At 41.2% G+C, this 18,214-nt stretch overlaps 1 protein-coding gene across 5 annotated transcripts in view; it reads left to right on the top strand.

Moving 5' to 3' along the window:
• zranb3 (zinc finger, RAN-binding domain containing 3) overlaps window positions 1-18,214 on the top strand; it is a 152,869-nt gene that overhangs the window by 36,826 nt on the left and 97,829 nt on the right. For all 5 annotated transcript variants that reach the window (XM_088331362.1, XM_088331360.1, XM_088331363.1 and 2 more), the window contains exons 8-11: window positions 3,174-3,308; window positions 13,403-13,522; window positions 16,892-17,011; window positions 17,120-17,299. In XM_088331362.1, coding sequence (XP_088187488.1) covers window positions 3,174-3,308; window positions 13,403-13,522; window positions 16,892-17,011; window positions 17,120-17,299 — 555 coding nt within the window. The remainder of the gene's footprint in view (window positions 1-3,173; window positions 3,309-13,402; window positions 13,523-16,891; window positions 17,012-17,119; window positions 17,300-18,214) is intronic.

Genomic DNA, 18,214 nt, shown 5'->3' with positions numbered 1-18,214 from the left:
GAAAACATAAAAATGTATTTGACACTTTTTGTCAGTAGTTCATTTAATTTTTGGTGTGCACTGTGGGCCGCTATAAAATTTGACGGGCCACAAATCGCCCTGGCCAACACAGTTTTTTAAGATATAAATCCTAATCCACAAGTGTACATTGTATAATCATTCCATTTGAAATGTATTCAGTAGAATTCGAAGTGCGTGCCTTGTAGAGGTTTATTACCCACTGAAGGTGACCAGCGCCAATTTTCTTTTTCCTCTTCTTTTCTTCCCACATTACTTACTGTAAGAGTGTTCAGACACACAAAATGCCTTTGGTGCTACTTATGCACTCAGCCTTATACTTGGGAGTGACACAACAATAAGGAAGGACCTCCTAAAAGTGACTATGCTGCATTTTTATGTCCAAACCTCCCTGAATGTTCTGTTTTTGGCAAAATGTAGTCAATGCTTCCATAGGGAGGTTCCAATTAGATCCACACAGAACTTTGGAAAAGCTACTGCTCTGTTTTGTCGCTTTTTCTTGAGCAGCTCCCGCATCAAAAAGTAAAAGAAGCAGATTATCTGTCTGTGGAGGCAAGCTGCAGCTGCTTGCCTCTTTTTTTAATGACAATACCAGGGTTCCTCCATAGTCTTAAAATCTTTAAAACAGTCTTAAATTTGATAATCGAAAATTAGGGCATTGATAAGGTCTTGATTTCAACTGTCAGATGTATTTTATCTGCATGATAGAGCTTACAACTGTTTAATAAATAAACTAACAAAAGTATGGGACGTTGTGTATCAAAATTATTTTTAATTTTACCCGACTTTATTGATATCTGACTGAAAAATGCAGGTTTACGCATTTTCAAAAATGCAGCATTATGTTGGAGCTTTATGTACAGTCAAGTCAGGTCATTTTTATTTGTATAGCCCTTAATCACAAAGAGTCTCAAAGGGCTTCACAGGTTATTACACATAAGCAGGTTAGGTTATTCTGCAACCTCAGTGGAAATGTTCAAATCTAAGCTTAAAACTCACTTCTACTCTACGTACAGTCAGTTTCTAACCCGCTCTCGTCGTCTACCTCGCGTTCTGATTGGTTTAAAACAAGCGCTGTCGGATATATTAATTGTCAAAACCCGTGAAGTAGACTCCTTTATTTGAATACTCTATTATACATTAAACACATAGAACGAACCCTATTTACAGGGTCTAATATTTGTTTAACAATTAAAATCACTGTATTTTAAAAACCTTTTTTTTTTTTGACAAAAAACTTTTGTACTGTCTAACTATACTTTTAAAAGTAATCATCCTGCTTTATTGCACAACTGTAATTGGATAAGGACACAATCTACTTTATGTCACATGATACTTTGTCGCCATAATGTGTACGTTATGGAAAATTCCAGTTACCTTCCAGTCTGCGTCTCAAAATATTAAAAGAGCCATTTTGGACCAAAAAAGAATGTGTGGAGACAGAAAAAAATAAAAGCCTCATATAATCCTTATAAGGAAGAAAACTGATACTGTATATATCTAACAATATTCACTGTAAAACGTTAAGAATGTTTGTGTTCTGATGTCCTTTAACAGAAGCCATATACTTTCCATTATCAAATAAAGCAAGTTTAGCGGGTAGAGAAGTGCAACTTTATTGGCGATAGAAAGCCTCTTCCACCTCCTTTTGGGTTTTGTTGACGTGATAGCATAGTTGAAAAAGAAAGAACTTGAAATTAAAAATGATTCGCACATATGTAATGTTGGTTCATCAAGTAATTTTACATACATATACAACTCAGACCGCATCGCCCTTGACGTGCAGGCAGACACAACAGAAAAGGGGTGGGACGACTGTTAAGCCAATCAGAACTTGGTTCCACAATGGACGATGAAAATCCATGAAGCAGCTAAACTGCGTTAAGTAAACCGCGATACAGCAAAGGATTTCTGTATACATTTTTTAACTCAAATGTAAACAAGTAATGATGGGAAAGATAAATAACATAACCCAAAATCACACTATGCAGCACCCTCAAAACCCATTTAAAAATGTGCATTCCAAGACGACTCGCTTTCTGCGCTGTAGCCCTTCTATCTCATTTTACTCCTTAATAATGGTTTTTATCTTCCTCTGCCAGACACTCTTTATGACCCACCTGCCCTTTACATTTTTAGCCCCTGAATTTTTGTCTGTGGCGGCCAAGTGACGATCAACATGGGATGAGTGTTGAGCCGCTTATTTTTGTAACACTGGGTTGTTACACTTAAATTTAACATTTTAATTAGAATAAAATCTCATTTGCAGACTGTCAAACTCTTTTTTTATGCAGGTGCTGCTGAGTGAAACATCTAAGAAACAAAACATAAATGCAACGGAGCTTTGTTCTCCTGTAACATGATCCCATTTATTTATTCAGTCGTCCTTGACTTTGACTAAGTTTGACTGAAATGCTAATGATTTCGACTAAATGGAAACACTTTCATGTTCCAACCAAAACTTACTTTATTGTCTTCAACACTCAGCACAAATCTGCCGCCAAGAAAACTCTCTCAGGATGTTCACATTAATGGGTTTCTGCTGCGTTTATTGCCATCCTCCAACAATTTTTCCATCACCATATGGTTCACATGCTGCACTCTAGAAACATGTTCAAAGTTTTGCAAGTTCTTTGCAATCCCATAGAGAAATAGTAACGCAAAACTGCATAGACATTTCATCAAATTAGGACACCCTGCTGTGAACCAACCATATATTGGCCTGTTCTTATGATAAACAGAACCTGTGTATAAATTGCAGGTCACATATGCCGCTGGCTGCTGCTCCCACTGCAACACTTGCATCTCTTGCTTTAAATACTTTTCGCCAATCACCTCGGGTGCACGCGAGGAGTCTTTGATTTATTGCAGCGGCTTGGCTGCTTTTCCATCTTCGACCCCAGCTTGTCACAAAGCAGCTATAATTGGGAGATGCTCCTGACCCACCTAAGAGAATAGCCCAATTGGAAGGGGGACTACATCCTAGGGAATTGTCTCCCTTTTCCCCCCCTTTGTTTTTCTTCTTCCCTTCCAGAAAAACTAGGACATCCACCAGCACTATTAATTGTTTTGCCCTTTATTCTACATCTCCTAAAGAGTTGTTATTAAAAGAAACAAAAAAAGAAAAAGAAGAATCTGCCCTCTCTTCTTTGCAGGATGCCACGGCCCGCATGACCGAGTGGGAGAGACTGATGAAGGGTTGTGGGTCAGAGATTGTTGCCACAAACAACCATTTCACACAGGTCATGAGCCTGATAATACAAATGTACAAGCAGACAGCAATCGCCAAGGTAGGAGACCTTATTTTCAGACATCCTTTCACATTGTCTGGTTTGATTTATTTTGGACATTCTTCCTGTCGATTTAGTGTGATTTTCTTTTCTTTATATGAGCACCTCTAAACACGAAGAATTCGATACACAAGTTTTATCCATCCATCCATTTACTGCACAGCTTATCTCCACTAGGGTCTCGGGGGGTGCTGGAGCCCATCCCAGGCATCTTTAGGCATTGAGCAGGGGACACCCTCAACTGGCTTTGGCACCGTGCATACAGGGACCACACAGCCCGGATAAGACTGTGTGGTACCCCATACTCCCGAAGCACCATCCACAGGGCCGCCCGAGGAACACGGTCGAATGCCACAAAACACATGTAGACCGGGTAGGCAAACCCCCATGGAACCCTCAAGGACCCTACAGAGGATATAGACCTGGTCCAGTGTTGCACGGCCAGGACGAAAACCACACTGCTCCTCCTGAATCCGAGATCCAACCTCCTGGTGGATCCTCCTCTCCAGTACCCCTGAATAGACCTTACCAGGGAGGCTGAGAAGTGTAGTGTGATTCCCCTCCAAAAGTTTTATTTTTAACATAATTTTTACTCGCTTTACTCAGGAAAATCTAGTTCACAGGCAGTCTCAGAGGCTACCACTAGACACCGCTTGTGAAAGCACACTGCTCCTGATTGCTAACCGTTATATGCTTGGTCTAGTTTAGGCACACACCACCCCCTATCAGGAACCTGAATCCACGCCCTTAGTTATACCTGTAGAGTAATCGTATTCCGCAGTTTGTTTTTACATCTTCAAATGCTTTTTATAGCAACTTCGTTTTGTGACACTAGCCTTGAGTTCCAGAAAGGGAAACTGAATATTGTCTGAGAAAAACGGAGAATCATAACAATTCAAATGAAGCAACCGGAAAGCAGCAAGTGCCGATCACAAAGCCGTGGAAGAATTAAAGGAGCACCTAGCTGCAATAATTTCTGAGGGAGGTTATATTCCTGTTGCAAAAAAACAGAAAGAGGATGACAAACAAGAGAAGCTTGCGTCTCAAAAGGTAATTAAAGATGTGCTGGTGAAGTGGTGGGAAGTTGCTGCTTTTGTTGAAAAATAAAAACATCCAGAAAAAATGGCAACCAACCGTACGACAGCTCTCTCTAATGTCATTTGCGTAGCGCACTTCGAAATGTTTTGAAGGGGAGGCTTTTCAAAATACTTTTAGGAAGTGATTTCATTGCAAGTCCAGCTATAAGGGCAAATAATCAAAACTGAAAAAGGCAACTACAAAAATTGTGCTGTAAAGACTGTTGTGTGTTCTCGTTCATTTTAATTTACAGTACTTGAATTTGATGTGTACAGTGCTTACATATTATCAAAAGTTGTGCACCGTCACTACTTTTTTATTTATTTGTATAGCCCTAAATCACGAAGAGTCTCAAAGGGCTTCACAGATTATTACACTATATTACACAGACTATTTTTCAGCCGACGAGAAGAGTAGGTTATTCATATGCTATGGAGTAGAAGTGAGTTTTAAGTTTAGATTTAAACATTTCCACTGAGGTTGCAGATCGGATCTCAGGGGGAAGAGCATTCCACAGCACCGGTGCCCGAATGGAGAACGCTCTCGAACCAGCAGAACACTTCTTTGCTCTTGGGATCACCAGAAGACCGGCACTCTCAGATCGTAGGCTTCGGACCGGGACATGGGAGCAAATCAGATCTGAAAGATAAGAGGGAGCAAGTCCATGTATGATTTTGTATAATACTAAGAGAACCTTGAAATCACATCTATGGCTAACTGGGAGCCAATGCAGGTTAGCCAAAATCGGTGTTATGTGATCGTACTTTTTTGTCCTAGTTAAAAGCCTTGCTGCGGCATTTTGTACCAACTGAAGAGACTTGATTCTAGACTTCGGGAGACCAGAGTAGTGCATTACAGTAATCGAGACGGGAGGTAACAAATTCATGAATTATAATTTCCGCATCCGACTGAGACAGTATTGAACGGATTTTAGCAATGTTACGAAGATGGAAGAAAGCGGTTCTGGTAATTTTCTTTACATGCATTTCAAAGGATAGATCAGGGTCAAATATGACACCTAAATTTTTAACTGAGTCACTCTGTGTGATGTGACATTTGTCAATGTTCACAGCAGTTTTTGAGAATAAGTCACGGCATTTAGATGGACCAATGACTAACATTTCGGTCTTTTCAGAGTTAAGACGCAAGAAATTGAGTGACATCCACTCTTTTATCTCAATGAGGCAGGCCTCCAAATTTCCACAGTTTAGTGTGGGAGATTCCTCCAACGGAAGATATAGTTGAGTGTCGTCTGCGTAGCAGTGGAAGCTGATATTGTACTTGCGAATAATATCACCTAATGGAAGCATGTAAATGCTGAAAAGAAGGGGGCCAAGCACTGAACCCTGCGGAACACCGCAGGTAACATTAAAAGGCTCAGATGTCATTTCACCATATTTAACACAGTGCGTCCTATCTGAGAAGTAGGATCTGAACCACGAGAGGACGGTTCCTGAGAGACCAATCCATTTTTCCAACCGTTCTAGTAGGAAATTGTGGTGCACTGTGTCAAAAGCAGCACTAAGATCCAGAAGCAGCAAAAGTGATGAAGCGCCAGAATCCATTGCCAGTAGGAGATCATTTGTTACCTTGATCAGAGCTGTCTCAGTAGAGTGGTTAGCCCTGAATCCTGATTGCATGGATTCAAAAAGGTTATTCTCGGATATGAAAACATTCAGCTGCTGTGCCACTACTTTTTCAAGTACTTTAGAGAGGAAAGGTAGGTTTGACACAGGTCTATAATTACTTAAGATTTCTGGATCAAGGTTGGGTCGTTTCAGTGTGGGTTTAATAATGGCGGACTTAAAAGCTGCTGGAACTACACCTAAGGAGAGTGATATGTTTATAATATTTAGAACTGAAGGTCCAAGGACACCAAAAAGACTTTTAATAAGTGAACCTGGGAGCGGGTCAAACTGGCAAGTTGTCGGTTTGGCCGCATTCACCACCTGTTTGAGATTATCAAGTGACAGTTCACTAAAACCGTAAATTTCCCAGGACAGCCACCCTGTCGTGCATCTGTAGATTTCAGCCCTTTAATATGTGTGGTATTAATAATTTCTTTAGCAATTTCTTCCTGTATGCATTGAATCTTCTTAGTAAAGAAGACCATTAAGTCATGAGCAGAGTGCGTCGAACTATCTGCGATAGTCTGTTGCCTTGTAAGCGATGCTACAGTGTCAAAAAGGGCTTTGGGATTGTTCTTTTGAGACGCAATCACCTTCGAAAGGTAGGCCGATTTTGCAGAGGCAAGGGCCGCTTTTAACAAGCTGTCACACCAGGTTTGATGGAAAACCTCAGGCTTGGTAGCGCGCCATTTTCTTTCCAATTTCCTGCATTCTTGTTTAAGGGTTCTAGTTTCATCAGTAAACCAAGGCGTGCATCTTTTAGGACGTGATTTTAGCTTTATGGGCGCTATTGAATCCAGGACACTAGTCAGAGTGGTATTGAACTCATTCATGAGTGAGTCAATCGAGCCATTGTATGAAGGAAAGGACGCAACTGCTCCAGGAAGGAGTTCAAAGAGCTCAGAAACTGTGCCAGTGCTTATATTGCGTCGGCTAAATCCTTCAGCTTTTTTAACACTACATTTAGCTAGCACCTCAAATGTAACTAAATAATGATCCGAGATAACGGTAGTACACGGTAACACCATAATGTTTGAGGTTAAAACTCCTCAAGTCAGAATCAAGTCTAGCGTGTTCCCATCTTTATGGGTTGGCAAATCAACCAGTTGATTAAAACCAAATGCATCAATTAGAGACCTAAACGCAATAGTAAGTGAACTGAGTGGGGAGTTCATATGAATGTTAAAGTCCCCCATAATTATAATTTTGTCTGCATAGGTTACTAGTTCAGACAAAAGTTCAGCAAATTCGTCTAAGAAAGTTGTGTATGGCCCAGGTGCGCGATAGATGGTTATTACATAAATTGACAATAGAGAGGACCGCATCACAAGAGCCTCAAACGCTTTGTAATTATTAGAGGTACGAGGATTACATTTGAGCGATTTTTCAGAAATGAGCGCGACACCGCCACCCTTTTTCAATGTGCGTGCTACATGGCTACTCGCGTAGTGAGGGGGTGAAGCATAATTTAGCGCTAAATACTCATCCGGGCGTAACCAAGTTTCACAAAGACCCATACAGTTAAGTTTATAATCACGAATAATGTTATCAACAAGTAAAGCTTTAGGAGCAAGCGATCTAATATTCAAAAGACCAAATTTTAGCTTTGCTGAATCATTTGACTTAGCTGAAGTCTTTGTAGTCTTTGTAGAGATCTTCGAAAGATGCCGCTGTTGGGGCCGTTCGTGAGCGCTGAGTGTAAAGCGTTGGTTGTCCGGCGAGGAATGAATGGTGGAATTAGTTACATCCTCGCGTCCTTCTTGCTCCTTAGACTTTGCACGCTTCACACATCTACCTGCACGGCAACCATGCTTCTGTTTTCTCTCTTTACGGCGCCGTTGTCGTCGTTTATTGGGAGGAATAGCTGTCCACAAGGTTGCTGGATCTCTTTGAAGTTCGCTCGGTATATCATAGGCGGTATAAAAAGTGCCCGAAAAGTCGAAATTTAGACGCCCACCCAACCGAATAAGTTCGTCCCTACTGTAAGTATTTTTGGCCACACATGTGTCCAAAAGTGAAAGCAAAAAAGACAAGAGAACGGCAATAAATAGAAGATTAGCTGGAGAGCAACTAGCCGCATGCATGCATCCATGCGCCGCCATGTTTATTTTTGTAACACTGGGTTGTTACACTTAAATTTAACATTTTATTTAGAACAAAATCTCATTTGCATACTGTCAAACTCTTGTCTATGCACTCCTCCTGGACCCCGCCCGTCCTACTCCCACACCTCCATAGTACAGTATAAAATACAGTGGCTTGCAAAACTATTTGGCCCCCTTGAACTTTGTGACCTTTTGCCACATTTCAGACTTCAAACGTAAAGATGTAAAACTAATTTCTTGGGAAGAATCAACAATAAGTGTGACACAATCATAAAGTGGACCACTCTTTATTGGATATTTTAAACCTTTTTAATAAATAAATAAAACAAAAAGTGGGTTTGCAAAATTATTCAGCCCCTTGAGTTGATACTTTGTAGCACCGACTTTTGCTGCGATTACAGCTGCAAGTCACTTGGGGTATGTCTCTATCAGTTTTGCACATCGAGAAACTGATACGTTTGCCCATTCCTCCTTGCAAAACAGCTTGAGCTCAGTGAGGTTTGATGGAAAGCGTTTGTGAACAGCAATTTTCAGTTCTTTCCTTAGATTCTCAATTGGATTGAGGTCTGGAATTTGACTTGGCCATTCTAACACCTTGATATGTTTTTGGGTGAACCATTCCATTGTAGCTTTTGCTTTATGTTTTGCATCATTGTCTTGTTGGAAGACAAATCTCCATCCCAGTCTCAAGTCTTTTGTAGACTCCATCAGGTTTTCTTCCAGAATGGTCCTGTATTTGGCTCCATCCATCTTCCCATCAATTTTAACCAACCTCCCTGTCCCTACAAGAAGGCCCAAACCATGATGCGGCCACCACCATGTTTGACTGTGGGGATGGTGTGTTAAGGGTGATGAGCTGTGCTGCTTTTACGCCAAACATAATGTTTTGCATTGTTGCCAAAAAGTTTGATTCTGGTCTCATCTGACCAGAGCACCTTCCTCCACATTTGGTGTGTCTCCCAGGTGGCTTGTGGCAAACTTTAAACGACACTTTTTATGGATATCTTTAAGAAATGGCTTCCTTCTTGTTAGTCTTCCATAAAGGCCAGATTTGTGCAGTATACGACTGATTGTTGACCTATGGACAGATTCTCCCACCTCAGCTGTAGACCTCTGCAGTTCATCCAGAGTGATCATGGGTCTCTCGGCTGCCTCTCTGATCAGTTTTCTCCTTGTATGAGCTGAAAGTTTAGAGGGACGGCCTGATCTTGGTATATTTGCAATGGTCTGATACTCCTTCCATTTCAATATTATTGCTTGTACAGTGCTCTTTGAGATGTTTAAAGCTTGGGAAATCTTTTTGTATCCAAATCCAGCTTTAAACTTCTCCACAACAGTATCTCGGACCTGCCTGGTGAGTTCCTCGTTCTTCATGATGCTCTCTGCGCTTTAAAAACCTCTGAGACTATCACAGTGCAGGTGCATTTATACAGAGACTTGATTACACACAGGTGGATTCCATTTATCATCGTTAGTCATTTAGATCAACATTGAATCATTCAGAGATCCTCACTGAACTTCTGAACAGAGTTTGCTGCACTGAGAGTAAAGGGGCTGAATAATTTTGCACACCCACTTTTTGTTTTTTTATTTGTTAAAAAAGATTAAAGTATCTAATAAAGTGTGGTCCACTTCATGATGGTGTCCCACTTATTGTTGATTCTTCCCAAGAAATTACAGTTTTATATCTTTGTTTTGAAGTCTGAAATGTGGCAAAAGGTCACAAAGTTCAAGGAGGCCTAATAGTTTCGCAAGCCACTGTATTAGTCCCGCTGTTATTGTGATTGCTGCTATGGATGCCAGTTTCTCTTTTATGGTTTACAGGAGGATAATTTCATACCAATCAACCATAGCCATTTGCTTCCCTTATTAATGATTGCAATTCCCTTATTAAGTGATAATCAACCTTACAAACATCACGTGGAACTTCTTTATTCACTGCCAGACAGGCTATGTAGAAAATCTTTATTTGAAAAAAAAAAGGTTCACGTACAAAAATTGTTAGACTGTGTACAGTACACAATTTAAAATGATCAAAAAAAAGTAAACATGGGGAAAAGTCAACAGTTATGTTATTGTAAAGCGCTACCTATCAGTGATGAGATTTCCTGTTCTTTGTCGGGAACCAGCTCAGCTCCCAAACGGCTCTTCAGATTATTGTGTTGCTTTAACCAATATACTGCCAATATTGACGTAACATTATCCACGAAATGATAGAATAAACATTTTTTATACTGCTGTTTTATACTAGGACTTAATTTGCAATAAAAAACGTTTAAATGCAATAACTTTTAACTATTTACAATTCTACTTCTAATCACTGTTGACTGAGAAAACACAACTTCTGAAAAACTCGCACGAATATAAATTAAAATGTCTATAACAAAAACAAAAATATCTTCTGAATACTGGCATTTGGGAACACAAAGTGCTAAGCCTTGACAACGTTGACAAAATGATTAAGATTCTTCAGCCAGTGATAGACAATGCACAATGTTTTGTAGCTATCAATACTAAAAAATGAGTTCAAATAAGGATCAGTTCCCTGCTTTGTCTGATTTTTAAAATTTCCTTTCCTTCTATTTGTCCCCCCGTAATGCAATCTCTCTTAAACGGTTCTTGTGCTCAATGTGCTGTTGCAAAATGTTTCACAACGTGGATATCGAATATCAATGACGATAAAGACCATTCTAAACTTCTTATATGTAATAACTTGTGAAGCCCTTTGAGACTATTTGTGATTAAGGGCTATACAAATAAAAATGACTTGACTTGACTTGACTATTCTATTCCAGCGATCCTGGAACAAATCGAGCTTTTATGCAGAGGTACCCTTGCTCAGTAAAGTGTCATCGACCTACCCAATTAAACCAACGATAATTTGCCTTCTTTTATTGTTAACCCTCGCTCCACATCCAAAAGACTAAGGCTCACAAAAAACATCTCTTTAAATCAGTGAAATAATATTATCCTCAACTAACAGGTTGACTTGATGCTATGTCTTAGTAAGATCTCATGGCAGAGCATCACCATGGAAACAGAACTCGATGATTGCCGGCAAAAGCACTTAGACAAAGCCTGAGGTTCCAACTATGGTATTATATAGTCACGACCAACCTGGCATGATTAGGCCCTGCAACAACAAGTTACACCTCTAGAATTCTGTTGCTATGGCAACACTGGCTTTGAGTTTGAAGTGAGAAGGAACTATACACTGGGTGGGGGCGGCTGGATACAAGCAGTGCTCCATTCCTGTATACCCAGTTTGTATTGCCGCTGAGATTGATTCTCTTGCGATGGCAGGTTGTCTGCCTGCATTGGTACAAAGTAAACATTGCACCAAGCAAAGCATCTGCCACATTTGTGATTGGTGTTTGTATTAATTACCTTGTTGACCTGGAGATGCGCCCTTTGAGGCTTACAAATTCCGTAGATAATCAACAAAGGTCGCTGTTGCCATTCGACAAACTTAAATTTACGTCTTGTTTTAGAATTCATGTTCTTATATGATTGGAGTCTGCTTCATGTAGCCCATTGGTTTACAAAATTCTTATCATTTTTCATGAGAAATGTGTGTGAAACGGTTGTATGTTCTAGGGCCAAACAACCTCAGTGATTTCCACAGGAACAGGGCAGAAAATACATTTAAAAAATAATATACTGTTTTATTTTAATTTCGATTGTTGCAAATCTAGAATACCTGTGTAAAGGTGTGCTGCTTAATTACAACCCACATCTAAATAGTTAGCTTTGGCAGCAGCCTTAACTTGACCGAGTGCCATCGTGGTGTCCTCTATTACTTTTATAGCATGACACACTTTCTGTACTTTAGGGATTATTTTTTGATCATCAAGTGGCGAAAAAGAACAGTGAAGTACCACATTTATGTCACTTTGACGAGTAACATGGCCCCCGCCTGCCTTCCTGCTTGCCAGTCGTCCTGGTGATGATGGTGCCAAAATGTCTTTGGGGTATTTTTATTGCTTTAGCCGCCAAGCATCTGCTCCCAATTACCCAGAGAGGACAGCTCTGATGCTGGACTTTAAAGCAGGCTAGCGGCCTGCTTCAGACAGTTGAGAAGTTTGTGCACTAATTAAACTCAGCGGAAAGGAGCCAAGCATAACTTAGCCGTCAGTAATGAGGACCCCCTGATCACAAGAGGGTCCGCAGACCTGGTGAAGTGAGTTATTATTTGAAACAGACTAATTATCAGCTAAGGCAAAGCAGAGGTTTTCCTGTTGGAGCAGGTGTCATGGCTGCTCAAATTGTCAAGTCACAGGAGATGTCTAGATTACAGTGGTGGGATTAAACACCACCGAAAAAGTTTCACACCTGTCCAGTGTGGGCTGTGTAAAACTTCATATTCCTTTCAAGTTCGCACTATTCTCAGGTGCCTCCTGCCCTTTAACATGTAATGAGCTGAGCAAATGCAACCAGATACACATTGCAGCCACAGTGGAAGTCGTAGTAACGGGTCCTCATTTGGCACTGGCACCGGCACACTGGAAGCACACACTTTTATGATTTCTTGGACTATCAGCTTTGAGCGGGCAGTGAAGGTCACAGGTTATGCAGAAGGTAGAAGCAACTTATGTTTCAGTTTTTGTCAGACATTATTTTAAAACTTTTAAAATATCCTTTTACTAACTTCTTTGATGTGTGTGTTGTTTTTATATTTTGTTAAATCTCTGTCAGTTTTTGGAATATAGAATTAATCTTAGTAATAATATACATTGATGTATGTCAAGTCAAGTCAAGCCACATTTATTTATATAGCCCTTAATCACAAAAATGTCTCAAAGGACTGCACAGGATTACAATTACACCATTACCTGATCTTAAACCAACATGCGGGAAAGGAAAAACTCAAAACCTCAGCGTGAGGAAAAAAGAAACCTTGAAGAAGGGGCCTCACAAGGATGACCAGGGTGGAATATGTGAATATGTAATCTTTCTATTATTAGCTCAGTTTTGGATCTCTACGACTATATATCTTAATTTATCTGTAATTTCAGGCTGTACACAGAACACTAATCATATCTGAGTTGCAGTGTATTGATTCGCAAATGCTTTGTGTTCTCACTCTCATTCTAAGTCCTGATCTCTTGGCATTCAATAGAGAATTGATCACACAGAGGAGGATGCTGCTGTGATTTATTGACTTCCTCACTGATCTCGCCAATTCCTTCCTGTGCGGTCCACCAGTGGATTCATGGATTTAATGGGTCGCTTTAATCTGTGTCTATTTCTGTTCATGTGCGTGTGTTTGTATGTGTAATGCTAGGCTGGAGCAGTGAAGGACTACATCAAAATGATGCTGGAGGCCGAGGAACTCAAATTTTTGGTTTTTGCCCACCACCTCACTATGCTGCAGGCATGTACTGAAGCTGTCATAGAGGCTAAGGTAACTGTAGCATTAGCCATTGATTTGCTAATGTCATTTTTTAATTGATTTCGTAAACTTTGCTGAGTGAAAAAAAGCACACTTTCTTGACTTTAGTTAACTTTTACTTCCAGGACTTCTTGTCAAAGACGTAATTCGCACGTTGCCACAAGCAAAGGGCGTCACTTAGCTCAGCACAGGCAACTAGCAGGAGGGTTCAAAATTGTGTGTGTGGGATAGGTCGAGGAAGTGTTGGGCGCAATTAATGTTTCACGACAATGTGTGATAACACCTTCCCTTGCGAGGTGCTCAATGCGCTGTGTTCGCTTTCTCCTATTAATACAGCTGGTCTAAAAAAAGAAGCCCTCTGTGAAAGATTGTGATGCGAAGCCAGGAAAGCTGTTTCTTGTATCTGATAACATGGCCCCAACACCATGCTGCATGGCTTTACACAATGGCACAATGGTTTGAGTTGTGTTTGATATTTTTTGTATGTTTCGAAGTGCAATCCAATAAAGCCAGAGAAAGCGCAGGTGTTGGAACAGCAGGTTGTTTACTGAGTGATTCATGGCCTTGCTAAGATTTTAAAAGCACATGAATATTTGTTAGCAACCTTTGTCGGAGGGAAGTCATACTGGCCTCAGGTTTTTTTAATTAGTGAGCTGCCTCTCAGTATATATAATATTCAACTTACATTTACGGTGCATGTCGCTGCTGCACAGTGTGAACAGAGAGCAGCGCTGCATGACCCAAGGATCGTAACAATAGAAAATATCCTAGCTGTGATGCATTAGCAACAGAATAAAATACTGTTTACGGCTGTTCATTCACCCAGTCAGCTTTGTTCACTGTCACAGATATTTTCCTAATCCCCAGTACACAGTAATAAATAGCCCTTTGTTTTCTCTGTCCAGCGAACACCACTTTTCAATTGTAAGAGCTTTTATTCAAATCACGTAAGGGTGACCACAATTCTGGTGACCTAACCTCTCTCCAATTATGTGAATGTTTGCCTGAAACAAGCATGCTTTAAAAAAGACCAGGCACAGCATCGCTAGTGGAGTCCATGCAAGTGTTATAAATGACATGATCCTCCAAATGAAATGAAAAAAAATAATTTTGAATACAATTGTTGCACTGCATGGGCCAGTGCACTCCATCAGATTTGTTTGGAAACTTTAGACTTCCTTTATAAATCACATCCTCTTTAACGTTCTACGAAATGTTCTTCAAATTAATTATTTCCTTATCCTCATATATTTTGTCCAATCAAATTCATAATTTGATTTGAAAAAAGAGATGCATGAAAAAAAAATCTCACCCATGTATGAGGCTATATACAGTATAAAGTATATACAGTGGGACCTTGGTTATCGCGGTTAATGGGGACCAAAACCACCCGCGATAAGTGAAAATCCGCAAAGTAGCGGTGCACCTTCCAAAAAAAAAATTATTATTTTTTTTAGACCCGGTTAATGGGGAGCAAAACCACCCGCAATAAGTGAAAATCTGCGAAGTAGCGACGCCCCTTCAGAAAAAAAAAAATCTCATCTCGTTATCTGCACCGCTTATCCTTATTAGGGTCGCGGGGGGGCTGGAGCCCATCCCAGCCATCTCCGGGCAGTGGGCAGGGGACACCCTGAACTGGTTGCCAGCCAATCGCAGCTGCAAATCACATTAGTTCTCGCAGCTAGCTGCGTTCTTCGTCGACGCACGAGCCGAGTGATCCACCGCTAAGAGTCGTACAGCTGGGCGATTTTACGTCCGCCCGGGACGATCGGAGACTAATTCACGATAGGGTTTTTACTTGCGCCGCACCGCAAGTGCGGTTCGGTCGCTCCCGCGAGCGAGCCCCTTGCGCGGGTACTTTCGGGCGCGGTACGGACGACACCGCGACAAGCCGAGCAGGTCGGGCGCTAGGCGCGGATGCTGGCGCCCGGCGTCTCCCGCCCGGGCCGCGATGGCTCTACATGGCGCTACACGGCCCTCGATGGCTGCGGCAGACAGACGGCCGAGGGGGAAAGGTGTAGCTGGGGGGACCTGTGGGTTTAGGGGGGGGCGGTGAAGCTGAAGCCGCACCGAAAGCGCGCGCCGGGAAACGAGAACGGCGCGCCATGCTAGGGTCGTCGGCCGAGGGGGATTCCCGCAAGAAGTGAAAATCTGCAAAGTAGCGACGCCCCTTCAAAAAAAATGTTTTTTTTGTTTGCTTTTGTTTTAACCATTACAGACCGCGAAGCTCTGAAGCCGCGAACGTCGAACCACGAAGTAGCGAGGTCCCACTGTAGATATACAGTATACCCTCCTCACATCTCTGCACATTTCATTTTAATGTTTTCTAGTACAACACAGAAAAAACATCGCTTCGACACAATGGAAAGAAGGCTGTGTAACGCCTATATAGCAGAGTAAATGTATTTTTCCCCTTCAAAATATAGCCATCAATAACTAAACCCATCGCAAAAAAGGAGTACACTCCAAAGGCACTACACCCCTATATGTCTTAATGGGTCTCAATTATGAATACAGAACAGGTGTGTTCAATTCACTCTGTCATACTGGTCACTGAAACTCCCAAGATGGCACTCCATGGAAAGGAACTCTCTGGGTACCTTAAAAAATTAATTGTGGCACTACATAAGGCTGCGCAAGGCCACAAGATGATTGCAAACACCCTGAATTGAGTTGCAGTACAGTGACCAAGATAATAATAATAATAATAATAATAATTTCCTTGTATTGTCATTCTGTGTAACAATGTACACAGAACGAAATGTCGATTGCATCTGACCCGATGCAGCCGCAGCCAAGAGAGGGCGCCGCCGACCACTTTTTAAGTCTTAGGAATGACTCGGCCGGGGCGCGAACCCGAACCTCCCAGTCTCAAAGCGGGCGCCTTACCATCTCCTCTAGCATTCAAAAAAAAATCAGGGTGCACTCACAACAAGGCTTGTGTTGACTGTCCAAAGAACCTGAGTGAATGTGCACAGTGTTACATCCAATTGCTATTTAAGAAAGATGGGCGCAGGAGTGCTGTCAGCATTGCTGAGGAGATTGAAGAAGGTGGGGGGGTCAGCCTGGAAGTACTCAGACCATACACCTAAGGGACTTTCACTTTAGGGTGAACTCACTTTTGTTGCAAACGGGTTTACCTATTGACGGCTGTATTTTGAGATCTTTGAGGGTTAAAATAAATGTACAACTGCTGTAATAGCTTTACGTAGACTACCTTTCATTGTGTCGAAGCAATGTTTCTTCAATGTTGTTCTACTAAACACTATCATGAAATCTCCGCAGACATGTGAGTGGTGTTCTCACTTTTTTAACACACTGTAAATACATACATCTGCTTTGGCAAACAAGGTGTTGTTTTTATCCACTATTGTTCCACAGGCTGGTTATATACGTATTGATGGCAGTGTCCCAGCTTCTGAGAGAATCCAGCTAGTTCACAAGTTTCAGAATGACCCTGACACAAAAGTGGCCATCCTCAGCATCCTGGCAGCTGGTCAGGTAGCGTATGCTAGCTTGCACACACTTCCCACAACACTGCACACAGAGCAGCACACACACAAAAATAACCTGGTGTATTTCAGTTGATGCTTTTTGGCTCCTCGCCAGGGTTTGACCTTCACCGCCGCCAGCCATGTGGTGTTTGCTGAGCTCTACTGGAACCCTGGGCAGATTAAGCAGGCAGAGGATCGTGCCCACCGTATTGGGCAAACCTCTTCTGTAAATGTGCACTATCTCATCGCCAAGGGTACCTTCGACACCGTGATGTGGTCCATGCTCAACAAGAAGGTATTCATCAAATGAATAGAATAGAACTGTCTTTTTTGTTTCCGAGATTTGACGTGGCACTCCTGGTTAATGTACCCTAAATGCAGAACTATAGAGGGCAATTGATTAAAAGCCAAATGCGCAAATTTAAGGAGGAAACTCTGTTTTTGTACAAGCTGCACTGAATTTTAAGCAGCTACAGCTTTAACTCATTCAATGCCAGACGTTTTCTCCCACATGGGAAGTGCGGGTGCCAGACAATTTTTGTCATTCTGACTCCTTTTTAAAGGGTCTAGAAAAAATAGCTCTGTAGCTTTATTGGCATAGGACATATCAAAAGAAAGCTTTAACCCTCATCTTTAATTGGGAAAGAGTGTTTTTAGCTTTAACCATTTAGTAAACAACAACCGTTTAGTAAACAACAGTTGAACATTGTTAAGTATCTGTAAAATACTTGTTTCCAAGAAAACTGCTCTTTGTGAAAGGATGCATTTCAAGCAGACCTTTTTTACTTGGATGCTTTTTTTGGATTTGTGATATTTCCAATATCCAAATAATGCATTCCGTAAACACAAAGGCACTTTGCTTGCAAAATTACCTTATTCTTGAATAAACACTGATCTTACACATGAACTTTGCAATAACATTTCATTGCCTGATGTTACTGGTGATGTGTTCACACGATTCCGGTCACTTGGGGACTTCCCACACACACTCAATTGCCAGATAGAGGAAGAAAGGCAACATAAGAATTGGGGGAACCTCGATGTGTGGAGAAAGATCGGATCAAAACTATCCATCTAGTGGTGATTATTATGCTGAAATCATTCCCAAAGATTTTATACTTACTGTTTAGTAGCGCCAAAGTCTTTAGAATATTTTGTTTTTAAATAAAACAAAAAGAAACATATTTTTACCTTTTGGCATACAGGGAGA

This window comes from Urocampus carinirostris, chromosome 3, assembly GCF_059441175.1.
Source record: "Urocampus carinirostris isolate Australia breed hairy pipefish chromosome 3, RoL_Ucar_1.0, whole genome shotgun sequence".
In the NCBI taxonomy this organism is placed as follows: domain Eukaryota; kingdom Metazoa; phylum Chordata; class Actinopteri; order Syngnathiformes; family Syngnathidae; genus Urocampus; species Urocampus carinirostris.
The sequence above is the reverse complement of the archived record's forward strand: the minus strand, read 5'-3'. Positions and strand labels throughout refer to the sequence as shown.